This window comes from Plecotus auritus (genome assembly GCF_963455305.1).
Source record: "Plecotus auritus genome assembly, chromosome: 2".
NCBI lineage: Eukaryota > Metazoa > Chordata > Mammalia > Chiroptera > Vespertilionidae > Plecotus > Plecotus auritus.
This window is the reverse complement of record NC_137771.1, coordinates 5101273-5120866: the sequence shown is the minus strand read 5'-3', so window position 1 is coordinate 5120866 and position 19594 is coordinate 5101273. Positions and strand designations below refer to the sequence as shown.

General features: G+C 60.6%; 1 protein-coding gene across 3 annotated transcripts in view; it reads right to left on the bottom strand.

Annotated features, from left to right (window-relative positions):
• Positions 1 to 803: 803 nt before the first annotated feature.
• The window catches only part of SPSB1 (splA/ryanodine receptor domain and SOCS box containing 1), a 76858-nt gene continuing 58067 nt past the window's right edge, over positions 804 to 19594 (bottom strand). For all 3 annotated transcript variants that reach the window (XM_080658273.1, XM_080658274.1, XM_080658275.1), the window contains exons 2-3: positions 10946 to 11754; positions 804 to 2694 (exon numbers count right to left, since the gene is read on the bottom strand). In XM_080658273.1, the coding sequence (XP_080514399.1) occupies positions 2567 to 2694; positions 10946 to 11754 (937 nt within the window). In that variant the 3' untranslated portion in view covers positions 804 to 2566. The remainder of the gene's footprint in view (positions 2695 to 10945; positions 11755 to 19594) is intronic.

Genomic DNA, 19594 nt, shown 5'->3' with positions numbered 1-19594 from the left:
TCCGGCTCGGGCGGGGCCTGGACACGTGCATTTTAACAAACACCTCCCAGGTGCTGCTGACGAAGGTGGGCTGGGGAGAGCGGGCCAGGGGGCTCTCCGAGGGGGACACAGGACTCTGGTCCCAGGGGGCTCGGCTGGCGGGCCAGCACACGCCCCAGCCCAGCAGACCCTGACAGGCCTTGAGAATGAAAAATACCCACAGGGAGCTGGATGCACTCTGGTTAATTCTTTGGAAACTAGTCACGACATGTGATCATTTCTCGACTGTTCTCTTGATCACTCACCAATCCTCCCAATAAGTCAGCCTTTCCCGTGTTCTCGGCTGGGGGGTGGGTGTGAGGACCCTGCCCACGGCGGCGGCCAGGCCATCACTGTGCTTGGCCCCGGGGACAGACCCAAAGATGAATGACCAGCTCCTTCCACCGACTGCCCTGAGCCTGGACCCCAAGGACACCCACGGCCGCTCCTAAAAGCCCACTGTCACCTCAAGCTTCACAGCACGGGGACCAGCCCCAGGCTCCCCGGGACGCGTGCAGTCCTTCCTATTAGGTCAGCGAGGCCCGCAGTCTGGGGCGCGGGCTCACAGACTTCCGAAAAGAGGTGGGGACATTCTAGGGTCACCCATCCGGGGTCCTCCTGCACTTTTGGGGCTCTGGCTGGTATCTGACGAGGGAAACAGGGTGGGGGGGGCGGCAAACCCCTCATTATCTGCTGAAAACCAGGGCCCGTGGAGCTGGCTAGCCCCAAGAGGGGTCGGCCACGCCTCTTTCCCCTCCCCTAAGGCACAAAGAGGGACTCGAAAGTTAATAAACTTTCCTTTATTAGGTTACTGACTATTATCAACCATCATAAAATAGAATGGGAGTTTCAAGACTGTACAGGCCACAGGGCTCTGGGCTGAGAGGAGAGAAGGGTGGGCTTGAGGGGAACGTGGGGGCAGGGGGGCGCGCAGAGACGACAGAGCCCTACAAACGTCCAGCCGCGGCGGGAGGCGCTGGGTCAGGCGGGAAGGCTGGGGCTGTGTGAGTGAAACTCTCATGTGCAACATTCATCAGAGCGGGATCCACCCTGAAACAGGAGGGAGGCAGATCTTCAAAAGTCTTCCAGGTAAGGTAAGGCCTGAAACAACCACCTCACAATAATAAGGGGCAATTTACATGCCTCACCCCGTCTTGGCACCAATGTTGTGCTTTAAAAAATATATTCCACTGGAAGACTTTTTTTTTTTTTTAAAGGTACCCTACAGCAGCTGTTTAAAACATAATTCTTACGGACAAATATATATGCATATATATTAAACATTTTAAACAAATAAAGTCATCTATTGTACCTGTACAGAAATGAACGGAGTCGACTTCGAGATAAAGAAATGGCAAACGTGGTGGCAGGGGCTGGGGTCTGCTACGTGGGGGGGCTGTGGCAGGGAGGGGGGCCCCCTCTCCTGCTGGCTGCCCCGCCCCGCCCCGCCCCTCTGGCTCTGGGGGGTCGTGATGAACTAGGCACTGTGCGGAGACGTGCGTGGGCTTGCGTGAGGCGTGATTCCTCTCCAGCCACCCGCACCCCAGCCTGCTCTTAGCTCCTCAGGGACAGAGACCCACTCCTCCTCCCTCCTTGGTCCGGTTGTCCCGGGGAAAGCCAGAGCTTCTGAGGGTGCACACGGGACATCTCAGCCAGGAAGGCAGAAGCAAAACCAAACCAAAGCCCATGGAGGACACGGAAATAAACCACGTGCAAAGGGGTAGGCGCCGAGTGTCAGTCACGGCAGGGAGACACGGGAGCCGTCACCGCTGTGGAGCCGGGACCCCCGAGATACTCCGACCGCTCGGAACTCAGAGCAGAGCCCCCGGGGAACTGTAGGTCAAGGGACCCAAACAAAGACACTTGTGCCCACGTGGGGACACACCACAGACGGCCCGGCCAGGACAGGCGAGGCACACACATGCCGGGCGTGGCGGGTGGGAGAAAAGCAAGAGAGCCCTCCAGCGAGGCGACCGGAGCCAGGTCCCTCTCTAAATGGAATAAATAAATGGCTTTGTTATTGTTAAGAGAATAAATACAGGGTCCGGGGCGCCGGCAGCGGGACTGATGCTGAGCCTCCGTGCCCGGGGCCGGGTGGTCCCTCCTGGCTGCTGCCTCGTCCCGGTGTGTTTCTGACGTCCTGAGCTTGGTCCCCGGCACGAGCCCTGTCTGAGCACCTCTTAGCACCCCTGGGTCTGCTCTCGGTGCCGGGGCGCCTCTTGCAGGCCCCACCCCGGGACCTGGCAGGGGGAGGCTCCCAGGCCACCCCGAGAGCAGACGGGAGCTCAGCGCCGGGCTTCCTGGAGGTCCTTTGTGTCTTTTTCCAAGGAGGGGCTGGGACTGGCATGCAGGGCCTTCCGCCAATGCAGGGAAGGGGACAGGGAGCCTGTGTCCAGAGCTGTCCGTGTCCGTGTCCTGAAGGGCAGTGGGAGGAGGAGGAAGAGGAGCAGGGCCTTCCTCCCACGGCTGTGGACGCCCGTCCGAGGCGCAGGGTCCGCGGGCAGCTGGGCGCCGGCACCGGTGGCTGTCATGCCGGGCCCTGGCGGCGTCACTGGTAGAGGAGGTAGGCCTTGAGGGAGGCGGGCAGCGGCAGCGCGTGGATCTCGCCCAGACGCTCCTTCCCCAGGGCCAGGCGCACCGAGCGGCGGCAGAGATCCATGAGCGGCAGGGGCTCGGCTGCGGAGACGGAGGAGAGAGAGCGTGTGAGGTTAGCTCGGCTCTGGGCAAACACTCCCCACAGGAGAGTATCATTCCTATTCGCGTGGACACTCAAAGGGTAATTTTCACTTTAAAGTCATCGTTCCCAGCGAACACAGAACCCACCCTGGGCTGGGCGCCTGTGCAAGCTCTCTGCAAACACGCGGTCCATCCCCACCACCTGGGTGACGATGATTTCACCGTCACAGGCAGACGAGGGAACGGAGGGATGGAGTCCAGATAACGCCCAGGGTCGCGCTGCTAGGAGGACAGGAAGCTAGGATGCTGACCCAGGCTGTCTCCCCCTTACACCGGGGCGAGCGGCAGACGCTGGGGCTCCAGCAGCCGGCTCTTCCCAGCGTGCACCCCGCACCACTGCACGCAAGCCTTTGGGAAGGGAATTATCTTATGAGACCCCAACATCTCACGGGTACTGTTCCCATCTGCATTTCACAGCTGGGGGCGCGGAGGCACAGAGGTCATAGGCCAAGGTCACAGGCGGGGCACCTGGACTGGAAAGAGGCCTCTAGCTGCAGCCTGCAAGGGTGCCGTGTCCTTCTGTCCCCTGAGGGCCCAGCCCTGTCTTCCTGCCAGGGCGGCTCCATGCAGCCAGCGGCTCAGATAAACTTTCAGCCTCAGAAGGAACCCGCAAGTCCTTCCCTCCCAGGCCCCAGGCCCTGCTCACCCCTTCTCCCGAGGTAACCTTCCCTGGCCCTTGTCCCTAAAGCAGGGCTGGGGGAGCACAGCGTTCTGGACACAGAAAGAGCAGATACGAACGGGTCTGCGGCTTCACCCACGGGCGCCCCTCGACTCTGAGACTCCTTTGTGAGCAAAGCAAAGACCAGACCCCCCAAAACCCAGAGAAACCCCAGCATTTCCCTTGGGAGCCCATGCCACCAACACAAAATGGGTTAAAGTTCTTCAGTATTCGCCATTGTGTCTCAGAATATTAAAAGTCACATTAAAAACTCGAGTTATTGAGGACCAAATCCTATGGCTGAGGGTGTCGGGGTAAGTGGGGAGTGACTGCTAACGGCTGTGGGCTTCTCTTGGGGTGACGAACAGGTTCTAAAGTCTATTGTGGCGACAGCTGCACAGTCGTGGATAGACTAGAGGCCACCGAGTCGTCCCCTTTAAGTGGGTGAAGGGATGGCGTATGAATTACATCTCAACAAACCTGTTCTTAAAAAAAATTGCCCTAGCTGGTTTGGCTCAGTGGATAGAGCGTCGGCCTGCCGACTGAAGGGTCCCAGGTTCAATTCCGGCCAAGGGCACATGCCTGGATTGCGGGCTCAATCCCCAGTGGGGGGTGAGCAGGAGGCAGCTGATCAATGATTCTCATCATGGATGTTTCTATCTCTCTATCCCTCTCCCTTCCTCTCTGAAATAAATAAAAATATTAAAAAAAAATAAATCTTAGGATAGAAGACGCGTTTACTAAATTCCAGGCTTTAAAAGAAGACGAACAACTGCTGTCTGTCGCTCATGGGCTGTCACAGGAGAAGGAACTGAAGCAGTAATTCCATGGAGTGCTCTGAATCCAGGCCTCTCCTGGAGGCCGGAGGTTGAACCAAACAACCTTGCATCCTTGAAGGTCAAGGGTGCCACCGACTCCGGGGCGGGGCCGGGTTTCTCGCCCTCCTACTTGCAGAGCCTTGGGTCTCCCTCACCATAAAGCATCCTTTCCCAGGCGACCCCAGATCTGGCTCCTCACTTGCGCCCTGCACAGCAGATCACTCCTCTGCCCGGGCCTCAGTTTCCCCATCTGTTAGTACAGAATCGAACCAGATGGTCCCCAAAGTCCCATCCAGCTGAGGTCCCGAAGGCCAGAAACAGCAGCTCTCGGCCTGGACCTGCTGTTGGGGAGCGGCCCCTCCACTGGGCCGAGTGCGGGAGTTTGGAGGTGCTTCCTCTGCTCCACTCAGGGGCTCTCTTCCATCTTCCCCAGCCCCTCCTCCTCATGACGTGGCTCAGCCCTCACCGGTAGCGGAGGGGCTTCCCCTGGTGGCCGAAGGCACTTGAGGAGGCACCGGGAGCCACTGATCGGGCCCGAGAGCCGCGCCGGGCTGTGGAGGGAGGCTCTTGAGGGAGCTTCCATCACACTCTCTTGGCGTAATGGGTTTCAGGTCAACTCACTCTCCCCTCATGAGGAGACACTTGTACACAGCGGGCCTGCACCAGCCGGCGTCCAGCTGCCCTATTTCGGGTGGTTCTCATCACAGCGCCAGTGGCAGCCGAGGCTTGTGGGGCTCCTAGTGTGTGCCAGGTGGGGGCTGTGGTCCCCATCCTAGAGATGGGGAAGCAGGTTCGGGGAGGTGAGAGCCGGGGCCCCAGGTCTGAGCGCCCAAGGCTAGGAGATGGAAATACATCAGTCTATGAAACTCTCAAGTGCGGCTCTTTCTGCACCAACGTGAAGCAAAAGCTCCCAGCAGCTCTTTGCAGCTCACCCAAAGGGGCAAGGCCCGACGGCTCCCTCCAAAAGCAGCTGTGGCGTGTGTGTGCATGTGTGCGTGTGCATGTGCGTGTGCGTGTGTGTGTGTGTGTGTGTGTGTGTGTATGTGTGGGCGGGGGTGGGGAGTGGTGGTGTGTGTGTGTGGAGGGGGCGCTTCCCCTGCCTGACCACCTTCGGGCCACACTGAATAGCCCAGTTAGGGAGGGTTCGTGCGCCCAGAAGGGAGTGTCCTTCAGACATGCCACCTCTCCCATGACGGGCTGCAGGAGTGGCAGCTAACGGCTGCTGGGATGCATTATGAGCTGAAAATAGGACCCATCACCCAGGCGTCCCATGCGTGGGTCTATTCCCGGGGCCTTACGTACACAAAGAGGTCACCCTCCCCAGCCCATCTCGCAGGAAGGAGCCAAACAGTGAGGCACGGGGCATGGTCTGGTTGCTTTTCAAAGGCTGGGGAGACCAAGAATGCACCAGCCACAGAAACAGATGTGGGCGCTGTGCTATGGAAAATGTCTGTCCCATGGGTTTTGGTTGGTTGCTAATGGCACCCAAGAAGCCCTCCCTCCCCCCAATACTTCTTCTCACTGGGGGCTGTAGGCTCTGTACCCAGCTCCACCCACAAAGCTGGCTGCCCACTGGGTTCCACCGAGGAAGGTCCCAAACAGAGGAGGCAGAGCTATTGGATGAGTCCTGGCCACTGTGCCATCTCGCTCATTTGCATCGTTTATATGAATGAGAGGGGGGCGGGTGCCAGGACGCAGCTCAGGAACCAGGAAGTGAATCAGGCGCTATTTATGGGAGCAGAAGGTTGAGGAACTGGGGCGTCCATGCGCCAACTTCCGCGTTTCTCGGAGAAGCGGTTACCTGGGGGCCTGTTTGACCATGCTTGGCCCAGCACCGCAGCCCGCGGCTCTCCAAGTCCTCGGAGGTTGAGACACAGCTCGCGCTCCAGAGCCCACGCCGTGTCTAGTTCACGGCTAAATGAATGAGCTTCGGAAGTGCCCCGGATTCAGCGACATCCCCACCCTCACCTTCTCCGCTCCCGTCACGGGCCTGGCCTCACTCCTGCCAGCCGCGGCAGGGAAAATGCTCCGTGAGATGGATTCTAGAACGCGTGGTGGGACGGCCCTCCCGGGATATGTGTGCCTGTTCCTTTACATGCAGCAGCTCTTACAAAAAAGCAGTAAAACCCAACACGAACCCCTTGTCTTTACCAACTGGGGAAGGACGCCTGGCACCTGGCTGGGTAACCTGGCCACCCTGGTCCCCTGCCCCTCAACTCTGAGAGCCCACTGTCCCTGCATGACCAGCCCTTCGGGGGAGGCAGGACGTCTAGAACATCCCTGTCCCTCACTGGCTTTTTTCCCCAGAAAGAAGCCCCTGCAGGGTGGGTGGTCAGTCCCCCAGAGAGGATCGTCCCTGGACCCAGCTGGAATGGAGGTACAGGAAGGGCCCCCCATTGGGCGAGGCACCCAGGAGGAAACAGGAGGAGGTCACCAAGTTGAAAGTCTCCCGGAGAAATGAGCTGAGTCTCGGCTGAACCGACGATCACAACAAACCGCACCACACTGATCTGGGAGGCATAAAGGGAGAACTTGAAAATGTCTAACTCACGGAAAACGCCTCCTTCGTGGAGACGTCGGCTCCCAGCGGGGGCAGAGGGGACTCGCGGGCCAGGGACTCTCCCTTGGGTGATCGTGATCTACTGCTTGCAGACAGGCCTTCTCCTCCTGCATCTGCAGGGAGGGTGGCAGGCAGGGCTGGGCCCGGGCAGGGCTCGGTCGTCCCACCACCATGACCATCTCCACCCCTCTTCGAAGGCAGGAGAGAGCAAGATGACACCAGCCCCTCTGGAGGTCTCAAGCCCCGAGGAGGAGCCAGAGCCAGCGGCCTGTGCTCAGAGCTGCCTTTGGCCCAGCGCAGGGCAGGGACTCTGTTGGGGAGGGTCCGCCTGGTGTGCGCAGGGGAAGGTGGACTAGGGGGACGCCTCCCGGGGTGCACTCAGTGACTTTGGCTGACCTGCTCTGCACGCAGCCGCTCCCTGCTGAGGTGAGGACCTGGCGGCTGGGAGGGGTGAGGCGGGGAAGGAAGGTGCGGACGAGTTCCCAGGTGTCCCGGGGAGCAGTAATGGATCAGGACCACCTCCCCGGCTTTGAGAGCAAAGCCCAGTCCAGGCCTGACCAGAGCTGCTCCCTGGGGGACCACAGATCCAATCTGGCTGCGACATTCCTCCTTCCTCAGCTGCCCTCTGGGCAGGGGACTCAGGCACCCTTGGACCTCACCTGATGGGCATCCCACCCTTTGAGCGCTGGGCTATTTCACCTCCCTCCAGGCAGTGGCATAAGAAGGAGGCCTGTGGGAATGGTCTAGATTCGCTGTCTCTACATCTGCAGACGGTGGATTAGGGCCTCCCCCCACCCCCGCCCCAAATTCAGGGCCATCTGGGACCTCAGAATGTGACCCTATTGGAAATAGGATCTTTGCAAGTGTCCTTAGTTAAGATGAGGTCACCCTGGAGCAGGCTGGCCCTGAATCCAATGGCTGGGGTCCTTGTAAGAAGAGGAGAGGCACAGAGGAGAAGGCCACACGACTCAGGAGGCGGAGAAGGAGTGATGCGTCTACAAGCCAAAGAGCGCTGGCAACCAGCAGAAGCGGGAGGCGGCATGGACAGTCCCCGCAGAAGGAGGTGGCTCTGCCAACACCTGGCCTCCAGAACGGGAGAGAATACATTTCCCGTGTTAAAGCCGCCCAGCGGGTGGTCCTTTGTTCCAGCCGCCCCAGGAAATGAACACCCCCCTTCCTGCCCCTCTCTGAACCAGCCGCTCAGTCAGGCTTTCGACCCTCCCCCCTCCCACCCCCTCCTCGCCCCCCACCACCCAGGTGACTCTTATCAAGGCCTCCAGTGATCGCCCTGTTGCCAAAGTTGATGGACAGTTCTCAGCCGTCAACACACCCAACCTGGCATCACTTTGTCATCCTCCAAGTCCTTTCTTTGCTTGGCATCCAGGACACCTCTCTTCCCTCCAGCCCCTTGTCCACCAGACCTCAAAGCACTGACGTGCCCCAGTGCTCGGCCTTAGCCCTCTCCCCGCTCCCCCCGAGGGGATCCCAGGCAGTGGTCACAGCTCTAAACACCACCCAGCCATAGACGACTCCCCAGACCCTGTCTCCAGACTTCCAGAGCCATCTGGACATGGCGAGGGAGCTCTAGCCCCATCGCCTCTCCCCTGGACAGCTCCTCCCTGGCCTCCCCGTGGTCATTCTTCTAGGACGAGCTGCTCTCTTAACGCAGAACCCAGGTGTCAGTAAGCAGGCGAGGCTGGCCGCTCTAGCCCGCGTCACTTCACCCTACTCCCCACAGAGGCAGTGGGTGGAGGACGCCGCAACTCCCTCACATTTTTCCTCTCTAGATCCTCTCCAAGGTGTCCTGACATCATGACTGAACAAGCCCCCTCAGGGGACTGTGTCCCAAAGGCGCCTGCCCAGGAGCCGCCAGCACAGAGAGAAAGACCCTAATGAGCAAGAGAGGCCACTTGCTCACAACTATGTGAGCACCATTATGCCAGAGGATCTACTACCGCCAACGCCACACACCCCAGCTCAACAACATGCTGGCTGCTGTGCTAGAGTTTGGTCAACGCAAATTCTAAAGGCAGGTCAACCAGAAACAAACTACATCGATCAAAGACCATCCATCCATTTTATATTCATTTACTCACCATCCATCCATCCACCCACCCACCCACCCACCCATCCATTCATTCATCCACCCACTCATCTACTTATTCATTACTCATCCATCCATCCACCCATCCATCCATCCAACCTGCCACCCATCCATCCATCCAACCTGCCACCCATCTATCCATCCAACCTGCCACCCATCTATCCATCCATCCATCCATCCAACCTGCCACCCATCTATCCATCCATCCATCCATCCAACCTGCCACCCATCTATCCATCCAACCTGCCACCCATCTATCCATCCATCCATCCATCCAACCTGCCACCCATCCATCCATCCAACCTGCCATCCATTCATCCACCCACCCACCCATCCATCCATCCAACCACCCACCCATCTATCCATCCAACCACCCACCCATCCATCCATCCAACCTGCCATCCATTCATCCATCCAACCTGCCACCCATCTATCCATCCAACCTGCCACCCATCTATCCATCCAACCTGCCACCCATCCATCCATCCAACCTGCCACCCATCCATCCATCCAACCTGCCACCCATCCATCCATCCAACCTGCCACCCATCTATCCATCCAACCTGCCACCCATCTATCCATCCATCCATCCATCCAACCTGCCACCCATCCATCCATCCAACCTGCCACCCATCCATCCATCCAACCACCCACCCATCCATCCATCCAACCACCCACCCATCCATCCATCCAACCACCCACCCATCTATCCATCCATCCATCCATCCACCCATCCACCCATCCAACCTGCCACCCATCCATCCATCCAACCTGCCACCCATCCATCCATCCAACCTGCCACCCATCCATCCATCCAACCTGCCACCCATCTATCCATCCAACCACCCACCCATCCATCCATCCAACCTGCCATCCATTCATCCATCCAACCTGCCACCCATCTATCCATCCAACCTGCCACCCATCTATCCATCCAACCTGCCACCCATCCATCCATCCAACCTGCCACCCATCCATCCATCCAACCTGCCACCCATCCATCCATCCAACCTGCCACCCATCTATCCATCCAACCTGCCACCCATCTATCCATCCATCCATCCATCCAACCTGCCACCCATCCATCCATCCAACCTGCCACCCATCCATCCATCCAACCACCCACCCATCCATCCATCCAACCACCCACCCATCCATCCATCCAACCACCCACCCATCTATCCATCCATCCATCCATCCACCCATCCACCCATCCAACCTGCCACCCATCCATCCATCCAACCTGCCACCCATCCATCCATCCAACCTGCCACCCATCCATCCATCCAACCTGCCACCCATCTATCCATCCAACCACCCACCCATCTATCCATCCATCCATCCACCCATCCACCCATCCACCCATCCAACCTGCCACCCATCCATCCATCCAACCTGCCACCCATCCATCCATCCATCCAACCTGCCACCCATCCATCCATCCAACCTGCCACCCATCCATCCATCCATCCTGCCACCCATCCATCCATCCAACCTGCCACCCATCCATCCATCCAACCTGCCACCCATCCATCCATCCATCCTGCCACCCATCCATCCATCCAACCTGCCACCCATCCATCCATCCAACCTGCCACCCATCCATCCATCCAACCTGCCACCCATCCATCCATCCAACCTGCCACCCATCCATCTATCCAACCTGCCACCCATCCATCCATCCATCCTGCCACCCATCCATCCATCCAACCTGCCACCCATCCATCCATCCAACCTGCCACCCACCTATCCATCCATCCATCCAACCTGCCACCCATCTATCCATCCAACCTGCCACCCATCCATCCATCCAACCACCCGTTCATTCATCCACGAGGTGCTGCCAGGTTGGCAGGCATACTCCAGTGAGAACTTTTCACTTAACCAGAGGCAAGCAAGCGTTGCCTCTGAGGACCTGAGGATGCTGGGGTGTCTACTGAAAGACATTTTAATCCCAAGGACTGCACATACTCCTGGCCAGGCCCACCCAGGATCCCACGGACACAGGCGGCCAGGGCAGTGCCACCTGGGACGGTGCAGAAGACACTTACGGTCGAGTCCGTTCAAGTAGCGCATGCGGATCTCGCAGTGGCCCCAGACGGCACTCACGACAGGATACAGTTTTTTGCCTTTGAGTCCCCGAAAAGCCACGCCCATGTACTGTCCGTCCACAATGAAGCTCAGGGTCCCGTCGTCCATGTCCAGGGCCACCAGGAAAGAGTCGGGGACAATGAACGTCTCGTCCGGCTCCAGAAAGGCCGGGTAAGTCTTGCTTGGCTGGTTCTTGCCGTCGTGGTAGAGCCGGTTGCGCCCCAAGTCCCAGCCCCAGGACTCGTGGTTGTTCCCCACGAGGGTCGTGTAGCCGACGGAGTGCAGGGGGGCGTCGGCCGTCGCCACCCCCACCACGGCGTGCGTGCCCCGCTGCCGCATGGCCCACGTGATCTGCCACACGTGCAGTCCCCGCGTGTACCCGACCTTGCCCCTGATGGCGTCCGTGCTCTGGGCCACCGGATGCCGGTGAAAGATCAGTTTGTCGTCCTCCTTGACGAAGACGTTGAGCGAGCGGTCGTTGTTGTTCCACGAGTGGAGGAGCTGGACCTCGTAGGACACGGGGGGCATGTCCAGCAGCAGCTCCAGGCGGGTGGGCTTGCAGTAGTCCAGGCCCTGGAGCTCCTGCTTCAAGGGCCGGTACGTGGGGTCCCTCATGTCCACCGTCTTGATCCCTCCCGTGACCTTCTGACCCATGTTCGCCTCCTGCTTCACGGCGTCCCCGACTCCCAAGGCAAACGCATCAATGGCGGGGCCTCTGCTCCTGAGGCTGCGAGGCGGCCTCTGCACGCGGTGGCGAGGTCCGTGCTGCCTGCCGGGTGGAAAGAGAAACAGGACCCGGTGAGCAGGGGGTGGGGGCGGAAGAGAGGGTCCACCGGGAAGGCCAGGGTCAGAGCAACAGGCTGGCCACAGACGCATCCCCGGAGCCTGGCGCTGGGCTCCCATCGCACCTGACACGGGCTGGCCGGGGCCTTGGCACAGAGGGAACCCTGCCCTGTCCCCACAGCTGAGCTGTCCTAAGGGAGAGGCCCCCAGCCCGGCAGTCGCCGGGAGAGAGAAGGCTCCGGAAGGGCGGCGAGATGCTCCGCTGTGCCGGGTACACCGTGTACCTAATCGTGATTTCTCAGGGCAGAAGGCCCAGTTGGCACAGATCTGGAATCAGCCCATGCAGTGGGCATCTTCCCTGGTGCCAGCAAGGGGGGCTTCCTTCCCATGCCTGCTGCTTCGGGAGGCAAAGCCGGAGACGCCACCTCCCAGCTGCTCTCTCCCAGCACAGCCGCCTCCCACAGGCCGCTCGGGCTCACGCCAGGGACGGAGCCTGGGCTGGGCAGCCTCGGAACCCCTGTCAGCAAGGGCGCTCAGCCCCGGGGCTCTCTGCTCGCGCGTGGGCCCTGAGCCTGCAGCAGCCCCCCTAGCAGGTCCCAGCTCCGCATCGTGCCTGGACTGGGATGCCAACGACCATCTCTGGAGGCCCCTGAGGCAGCCCCATGCCAGGTGGGCATGAGGCCTCACCCGCCGCCCAGCGCTCTGGGCCAGCACTTGGATGACCACCGCCTTTTCCTTCAACCAGAAGCCAACGTGTGGCTCCTCGGGCTCCAGCAGACCATCTGGGAAGAAGTCCGGCTCCAAGACCCCTCACTCCCGCTCTGGCTGCCCCAGCCGTTGGCTCCTTTAAGGGAGGGCAAGGTGGTGGGTGGGAGGAGAGACCTCACGGCCTGTGCCGCCCCCACCATCAGGGGGCTCAGCAGGAGGAGGGGCTGAAACGTGGGGCTGAGGAACCCAACCACCCTGCCATCCCGTCCCGTCCCCCGTGCCCGCCTTGAAGAAGGGAAAGTGACAGGGACTGGGCTCCTGAGCCTCCCTCTGGGCCTGCGGGACTCTTGGCTGCCCGGTGGGGGGTGGGCTCCTAGGACAAGGGAGCCTGGGTGGGGGCTGCGGGGCTCCCCCCTGCAGTGGGCTCATTGCTTTCCCACCGGGAAGCAGACAGAGTGTCTGCGGGGCCCCGAGGGTGGGGACCAGGGAAGCGGGGCACCTGGGACCACGGTCCTCCGGTCCTCCGTGCTGCCTGGGACCAGCAGGGCCAGGAGGAGGGGAGGGACGTGCGAGGGGCTGGGCGCTCCCGAGGCCCTCCAGCTGCCCGGAGCTGGCCCTGCCCTGGGAGGAGACCGGGGAGACGATGTCTTCCTTCGGGACAGGCAGGCCTCCTGGAGGCTGGCTCCGGGCGGAGAGAACGTTCAGGATGAGAACCCTTGGCCCCGGACCCCGTAACTCAGCGGCAGGCCATGCTGCTCCCCGTCCCCGTCGTTTCTTCCAAGACAGGCTGGGGACCCCTTGTGTCAAATGCCTGCAAAGCCGGTGCAGAGCTGAGGCCTCCTTCTGCAGCTGGGGGACCACCTGGTTCCAGAAAGTTCTGTGCATATGGAGACCTCGGAGACCTCACTTCCTGGATCTCCCAGGACAATCCGTTCCAAGCTTTCAGTCCCATCCACCCCTGAGAGCCACTGACACCTCCAGGATCCCCCTTACGGCCCCACTGAGGGGGCACCCCATGGCTTCGGGGCTGGCTTGCCAGGCCTGCGAGGGCGGGGAGCCTGAGGGTGGGTGTGGAAACGTGGTCCTGGTGACCCCAGAGACTGGCCTGCGGATGCCCCCCAACCTCCATCTGAGCATTCTCTGAGCTGGGGAAGGTGGGTCTCAGTCAGAAGCACCCATACCCATCTCTGTGTGGACACCCCCCTCTGCCGGTGCGCAGTGACCCCTCTGCAGGACCCGGTGGGGTCATGGGTCGGCTCTCTGGAGGACGAGGAGGAAATTAACTTCCTGCGTTCATTTTACTGCCTCTTGGAGCAGAGCAGCCATTGCCCTGTTCTTGGCTCTGTCATCCCAGCAGGAAGGCCCCGCAGAATCTCACTGAGGAAGGTCCCACCCCGACCATGGCGACACGTGACACTGGGCAGGTGGGGTGCTGTGGGAGAGGATGGCGGTGGGGAGACCATGGTGACAGGTGACACTGCGGGGGGGTGCTGTGGGAGAGGATGGCGGTGGGGAGACCATGGCGACAGGTGACACTGCGGGGGGGTGCTGTGGGAGAGGATGGCGGTGGGGAGACCATGGCGACAGGTGACACTGGGCGGGGCGGGGGCGCTATGGGAGAGGATGGTGGTGGGGAGACCATGGCGACAGGTGACACTGGGCGGGGGGGGGGGTGCTGTGGGAGAGGATGGTGGTGGGGAGACCACTCACACACGTGGGTGCACACACATGGGCACACACACATGGGTGCTCACGCACATGGGTCCGCACACACATGGGCACACACACATGGGTGCTCACACACATGGGTGCTCACACACATGGGCGCACACACACAGGTGCACACACACACGGGTGCTCACATGGGCGCACACCCTCAGCACCAGCAGCTGCGGCATCCAGGCGGATGAGCAGGATGTTCGCAGAAAGCACATGGCACGTTAGCCCCCGTGTCTCCAGACCGCATCGCCCGTTCCTTCCCACGGCTGTCCCAAGCCAACCCTCACGACAGGCAGATTCCTGGTCTGTGCCGCTCCTGTCCCACCAGCCTCTGATCACCCACATAACACCCTGTCCCCACTGTCCTCAGTCCCTGGGGCTGCAGGGCCGGTTGTCCCCAACAGGATCCCAGGGCCTGGCGCTTCCCAAAGACCAGTGTCAGGCTGGGGGAGGGGCACGGGGGAGGAGGCCGTCCACACGGGCAAATGCAGCAGGGTGAGGATTCAACCAGGCGGAGGAACGTGTGTGTACATATGAATACACAGGCACACATCCCCATGCGTGTGCTCACCATGTTCAAAGGAGCGCTACCTGCAGGACCATTTTTCTATGGGAAACAGGGGTGGCCTGTTGGATTGGGATCCCCTAGCATCTTTTTCTACAGGTAAAACCAGATTAAAGATCAAAAAGGGTCAAAGAAGAACTAGTGGCCATAAAAGGCAGGCGGGGAAGCGCAGGAGAGAAAGGACAGCTTTCCCGAGGCCACCGGGAGGTGTGTGCGTCGGCAGCTCGGCAGCTCGGCAGCTCGGCTGGGGTCTGGCTCCCAGGCCCGAGGGTGAGTGAGACCTGCCCCACTCGCCCGGGAAGTGTCACGTGGACACTTCCTCCCCCGCGTGGCAGGCACACCGCCCAGGCCACCCCATCACGCAGGCCTTCTCCCTGTCCCTTCTCTGATGAGCCGGAGACACAGCCGCAGCCTGCCCCCGAGGGCGCCTCATCTTCACGCTCCCCTTCCCTCGCTCTCTGGTCACAGCTGGACCGGGCCCTCCTCCCACTCACCTACCCTCTCGTCCCGCCCCAGCCTGGCAGCACTGGCCCCAGCATGGCATGGTGACAGAGAGTGGGACAGTCCCCAAGATCAAAGCCGGGCCTGTGGTTGTGAGTGTCCCGTCTCGTGCGCTGGAGGGCTGGGCTGGGGGGCGCGGGGGACGGACCACACAGCCACACAAGGGAAGCAGGAGTGACAGTCACAGCGCGGGGACGCCTGTGCTGCACCCTGGACCCCGACTCATCTTTCCCTGAAGAGGGACACAGAGGGCATGGGTGTGCACAGGTGTGTACACACACACACACACACACGCACGCACGCACATGCACACACGCACACACATGCACGCACGCACACACGTGCACATACACGCGCATGCACACATACGCACACACACACATGTACACACATGCACACACACACACACACACACACGAGAAGCGTGGCAGGCCTTCCAGATGTTGCATTTACTTACGATAGAGTGAATGCGATCCAAAGCCCTGGGACAGAGGGGACGGGGCGTCCGCTTTCAGTCAGAGTCCACTAAGCCCTATGGTTTCCCCTCCTGAGCACCCCTCACCCCACCCCACCCCACCCCACCCCACCGACGCCACACACACGTCATCCAGCTGAGTCCAAAGCCAGTTCATGGCTCACTGCAAAAGGGGTGCCTCTCGGGCAAAAGCCTCCCCCTGTCCCTGCACCCACCACAGCCAGCTGCCCATCATGTATTCCAGGCGGACCCAGGAGCGTCCCAAAGCCTCCTCCCTCCGCCCAGTGCCGACGCACAGCGTGGGCTCAGGCTGGGGCCTGGGATCAGCGCTCGCATCACAAAGGCCTGCTTCGAGGGGGTTTGCGGGGGCCACAGCTCCTCCTAGAAGGCAAGAGCAGCACCCACAAACCCCTTCCCTCTAGCCTCTCCAGCGGGACCCGCTGTGCCCTCAGGTGGAGGGGCAGCAGGTACAGACTTGGAGGCGCAGCGAAGGAAGCCCAGAACTGGATGCCGATCCCTGGACGGCGCGGAGGAGTCAGAGGCATCCCAAGCTGGCCGTAGGGGGTCGGAGACCTGGCGGGGGGCCCGGCCTTTAATGATCTGAGGCAGAGATTCTCTCGTGACACCAGGGCGTGGAGACACCTACTGAATACACCCACTGTTTTTACTCACACTTCACGGAGGGAAGGGATGTGGCTGAGGACAGTGAGAGGGGACGGGATATGGGACCCACGGGGTTTAAAAAGGTTGAGGGACCCAAGAGGATGTGGGGGTGCCTCTCAGGGACAGGTGTGGGTGTGTCCCAGACACAGAGACAGACCCCCAAATCAGGACATGCTTCTCAGCCTGCAGGTACCATCCAGGCGTAACACACCCAGCGATCCCCCGCCAACCGCTCTCCCCGGGTCTAGGAAACCCTAGAACCCCACGCAGGGGCACGTGGGCAGACACGCACCCACCCGCGAACTCCGCAGCCGTGCACAGAGGAGGCAGCCCCTCCGATGGGCTGACTGCACATAAAGTGTGACGTGATGCTTGCGTTTAAAAAGCAACTTGGAGAACAGTATGCAGAGCATGATCCCATCTCTGTATGAACAGGATTAAGAAGATTCTCTCGCCCTGGCTGGTGTGGCTCAGTGGATAGAGCCTGCAGACTGAAGGGTCCCAGGTTCGATTCCCGTCAAGGGCACATGCCCAGGTTGCACGCTCAATCCCCAGTGGGGAGTGTGCAGGAGGCAGCTGACCAATGATTCTCTCTCATCATTGAAGTTTATATATCTCTCTCCCTCTCTCTTCCTCTCCAAAATCAATAAAAATATATTTAAAAAAAAGAAGAAGATTCTCTCTGTGCGCCTGTATCTGTTTGTAGGTGGAGCGAGGGAGGGGTTTAGAAGCACAAACACCAGACCGTTCACAATAGTTTACCCTGGAGGTTGCGGGGGGGGGGGGGGGGGCGGGAAGGGGGGACGCAGTTCACTTTCAACACGTATTGAATGGAAACTTTAAAAGATGCAAATATTACTTGCATTGTCATGACGATGACTGTTAAGCACACCAAAAGGAATAAAAGGCTGAAAAACATGGATGTAACACCCTCCATTCACAAGAACACGTGGCCACCAACGTGATTCCTGAAGACTCCCCGTTTGGGTGGCGCCTTTTAACGGAGCAGAGGATACATGTTCATTTGCCCATCGAGATGCACACCGAGTCCACAGCGGACCGTGAAACTAAAGGTCGAAACTCCCGGGGGAGCTCTGGAACCACCCCAAAGGGGGAAAGGGGACGTTATTTCTACAATGATTTCTCCCAAGATGTCCAGTGACACTGCTTCTAACTCACAAATGTTCATCTGCCCGTAGATACGGGATCGCCGTCCTTCTCCACCGGGCCCACACAAGAAACGAGCGAGTTGGGAAACCCGAACCCCAGCCGCCGTGGCTGGACAGCGGGCTGGGCTCCACTCTGCAGGCTGGGCAGGGGGACAGGGGCGGGCAGGGAAGTGACCGGAGCGGGGTAGGAATTTCAACCCTGGGCTCCGAGGACAGCAGGCTCAGCACCTGCCAGGAGCTCCGTGGGGTCCCCTCCACGACAGCCTTCCAAAGGCACCCTCAGCTCAGTGCAGCGGGCCCGCCCACATAAAACGATCCTTTTGTTCTGCTGTTTAAGAGAAAGTTCACTGAGGGAGCAGCACCCTGGGCGGTACAGGCGGCACATCCAGGGTGACGGGTGACAAAGGCATGGAGCGGGGTGGGGGCGGGGCCCACAGCAGAGGCAGACACACACTCACCGCCTCTCCGCTCAGTTCCCCTCAGTGCGTCTGTCCGTCCGTCCGACTGACCCCAGAACAGTGAAACCATTGTTTTGACCCAAGACGGGGGAAGAATGAAATTCAGGATGTGGAACAAGGTGACCTATTTATAAAGCCTCCTTTCACCTGCAGATCAAACACGCTCCCTCCCGCGCGGCTCCGCCCCACACACGGGTGGTTGCAGTCTTAGGGTTTTGCAAGAGAAGCCGTCCCGAGCGATCTGTGACCCTCGCAGACCTGTGATGGCAACTGTGCCGCCTGGCTGAGCGCGGCTCTGCCTGATGGTTAGGGTCCGGGCTCCTGGGAGCCACGGCCCCATGTGGGAGCGCTCAGGGCATCCCCCAGGCAGGCCTGGCCACGGAGCCCCTGGGGGGGGGGTGCCACCCGCAGCAGGATGAGTGCCATGTGGTCACAGCCCCCTGCCCCCTCCCACCTGTCCACTGAGCTGTGTTCTCGCTCAAGCAGGGACGCAAACGTCTCTGCCCCTAGAATCAACCCAAGTGTTGGACGCTTCTGGAAAGTTCTGACGAGTGATTTTGGAGAGAAAAGTCCCCCCACGGTGGGTCCAGAGCTCTAGCCTCTGACCTCAAAAGACCAAAAATGCACCTGCCGTAAACACCTACGGAAGGACCCGGATGACTCATCGGGCACTTTCAGAAAGGGCTCGAGTCCGTGGGGCCGGGCCCTGGGAAAGCAGCGTGACATTCATACAGAGACTGAGAGCTCACACAGCCACGCCGCAGCCCCGCCACGGCCGTGACGGCGACGGCTGGGCTCCGGTCGGACGAGCAGCCCTGTTCTCGGAGGGACCTCGGTGACACACCACGGCACACAGCGGCCTCCGGAAAGTGAGCCAGGGCAGTGGCAGGTCCGCCTTCGCCTGGCAGTGGGGATGGAGTCTCGGTGCCGGGCCCCTGACGTCGCCCAGCCTGGGGTTGGGCATCCGTCCATCTCACCGGGCCTGCCTGGTCCACGTAGGAGCTGGGGCGCCCCACAGAAAGGGGGCAGGAAGGCGGGCAGAGAGCAGTGCCACGGCACCTCCACGGAGAGAGCCCACGGGAGCCCAAGGGGAAAGGTTCGGGGACACTGGTCCCTCCTCACCCCCCCCCCCCGGCTGGGGGCAGCAGCCTGCACTCCCCCAGGTGACTGGGAGCCTCAGCTGCTGAGTACACGACGCGCCCCGCCCCTCTAACTCGAGTGGACACCTGAAAGGATGGAACCGTGAAGGCCAAGTGCGGGAGGGCACTCAGCCAGGCAGTGCCCAGGCAGGCACAGGTTAAGGCCTCACAGGGCGGTCCGAGGAGCCCAGCCCCATCTTGGAGGAGTGTTTTGGGATGGGAGAGACCCACAGACATCCTTCCATCAGGCGGGGAAGAGGGTGGGGAGGTGGGACGCCCCCTGTGAGGCCACAGCTTTGGCAAAGCTGCCCGTGGGGGCACAACTTCAGAACCCCCAAGTCAACCATCCCCTTGGGCCCACCGCAGGGGCAGAAGTCCCACACACGTCCTACAGGGGCAGAGGCTGGAGGGATGCTCTCCTGTCATTAG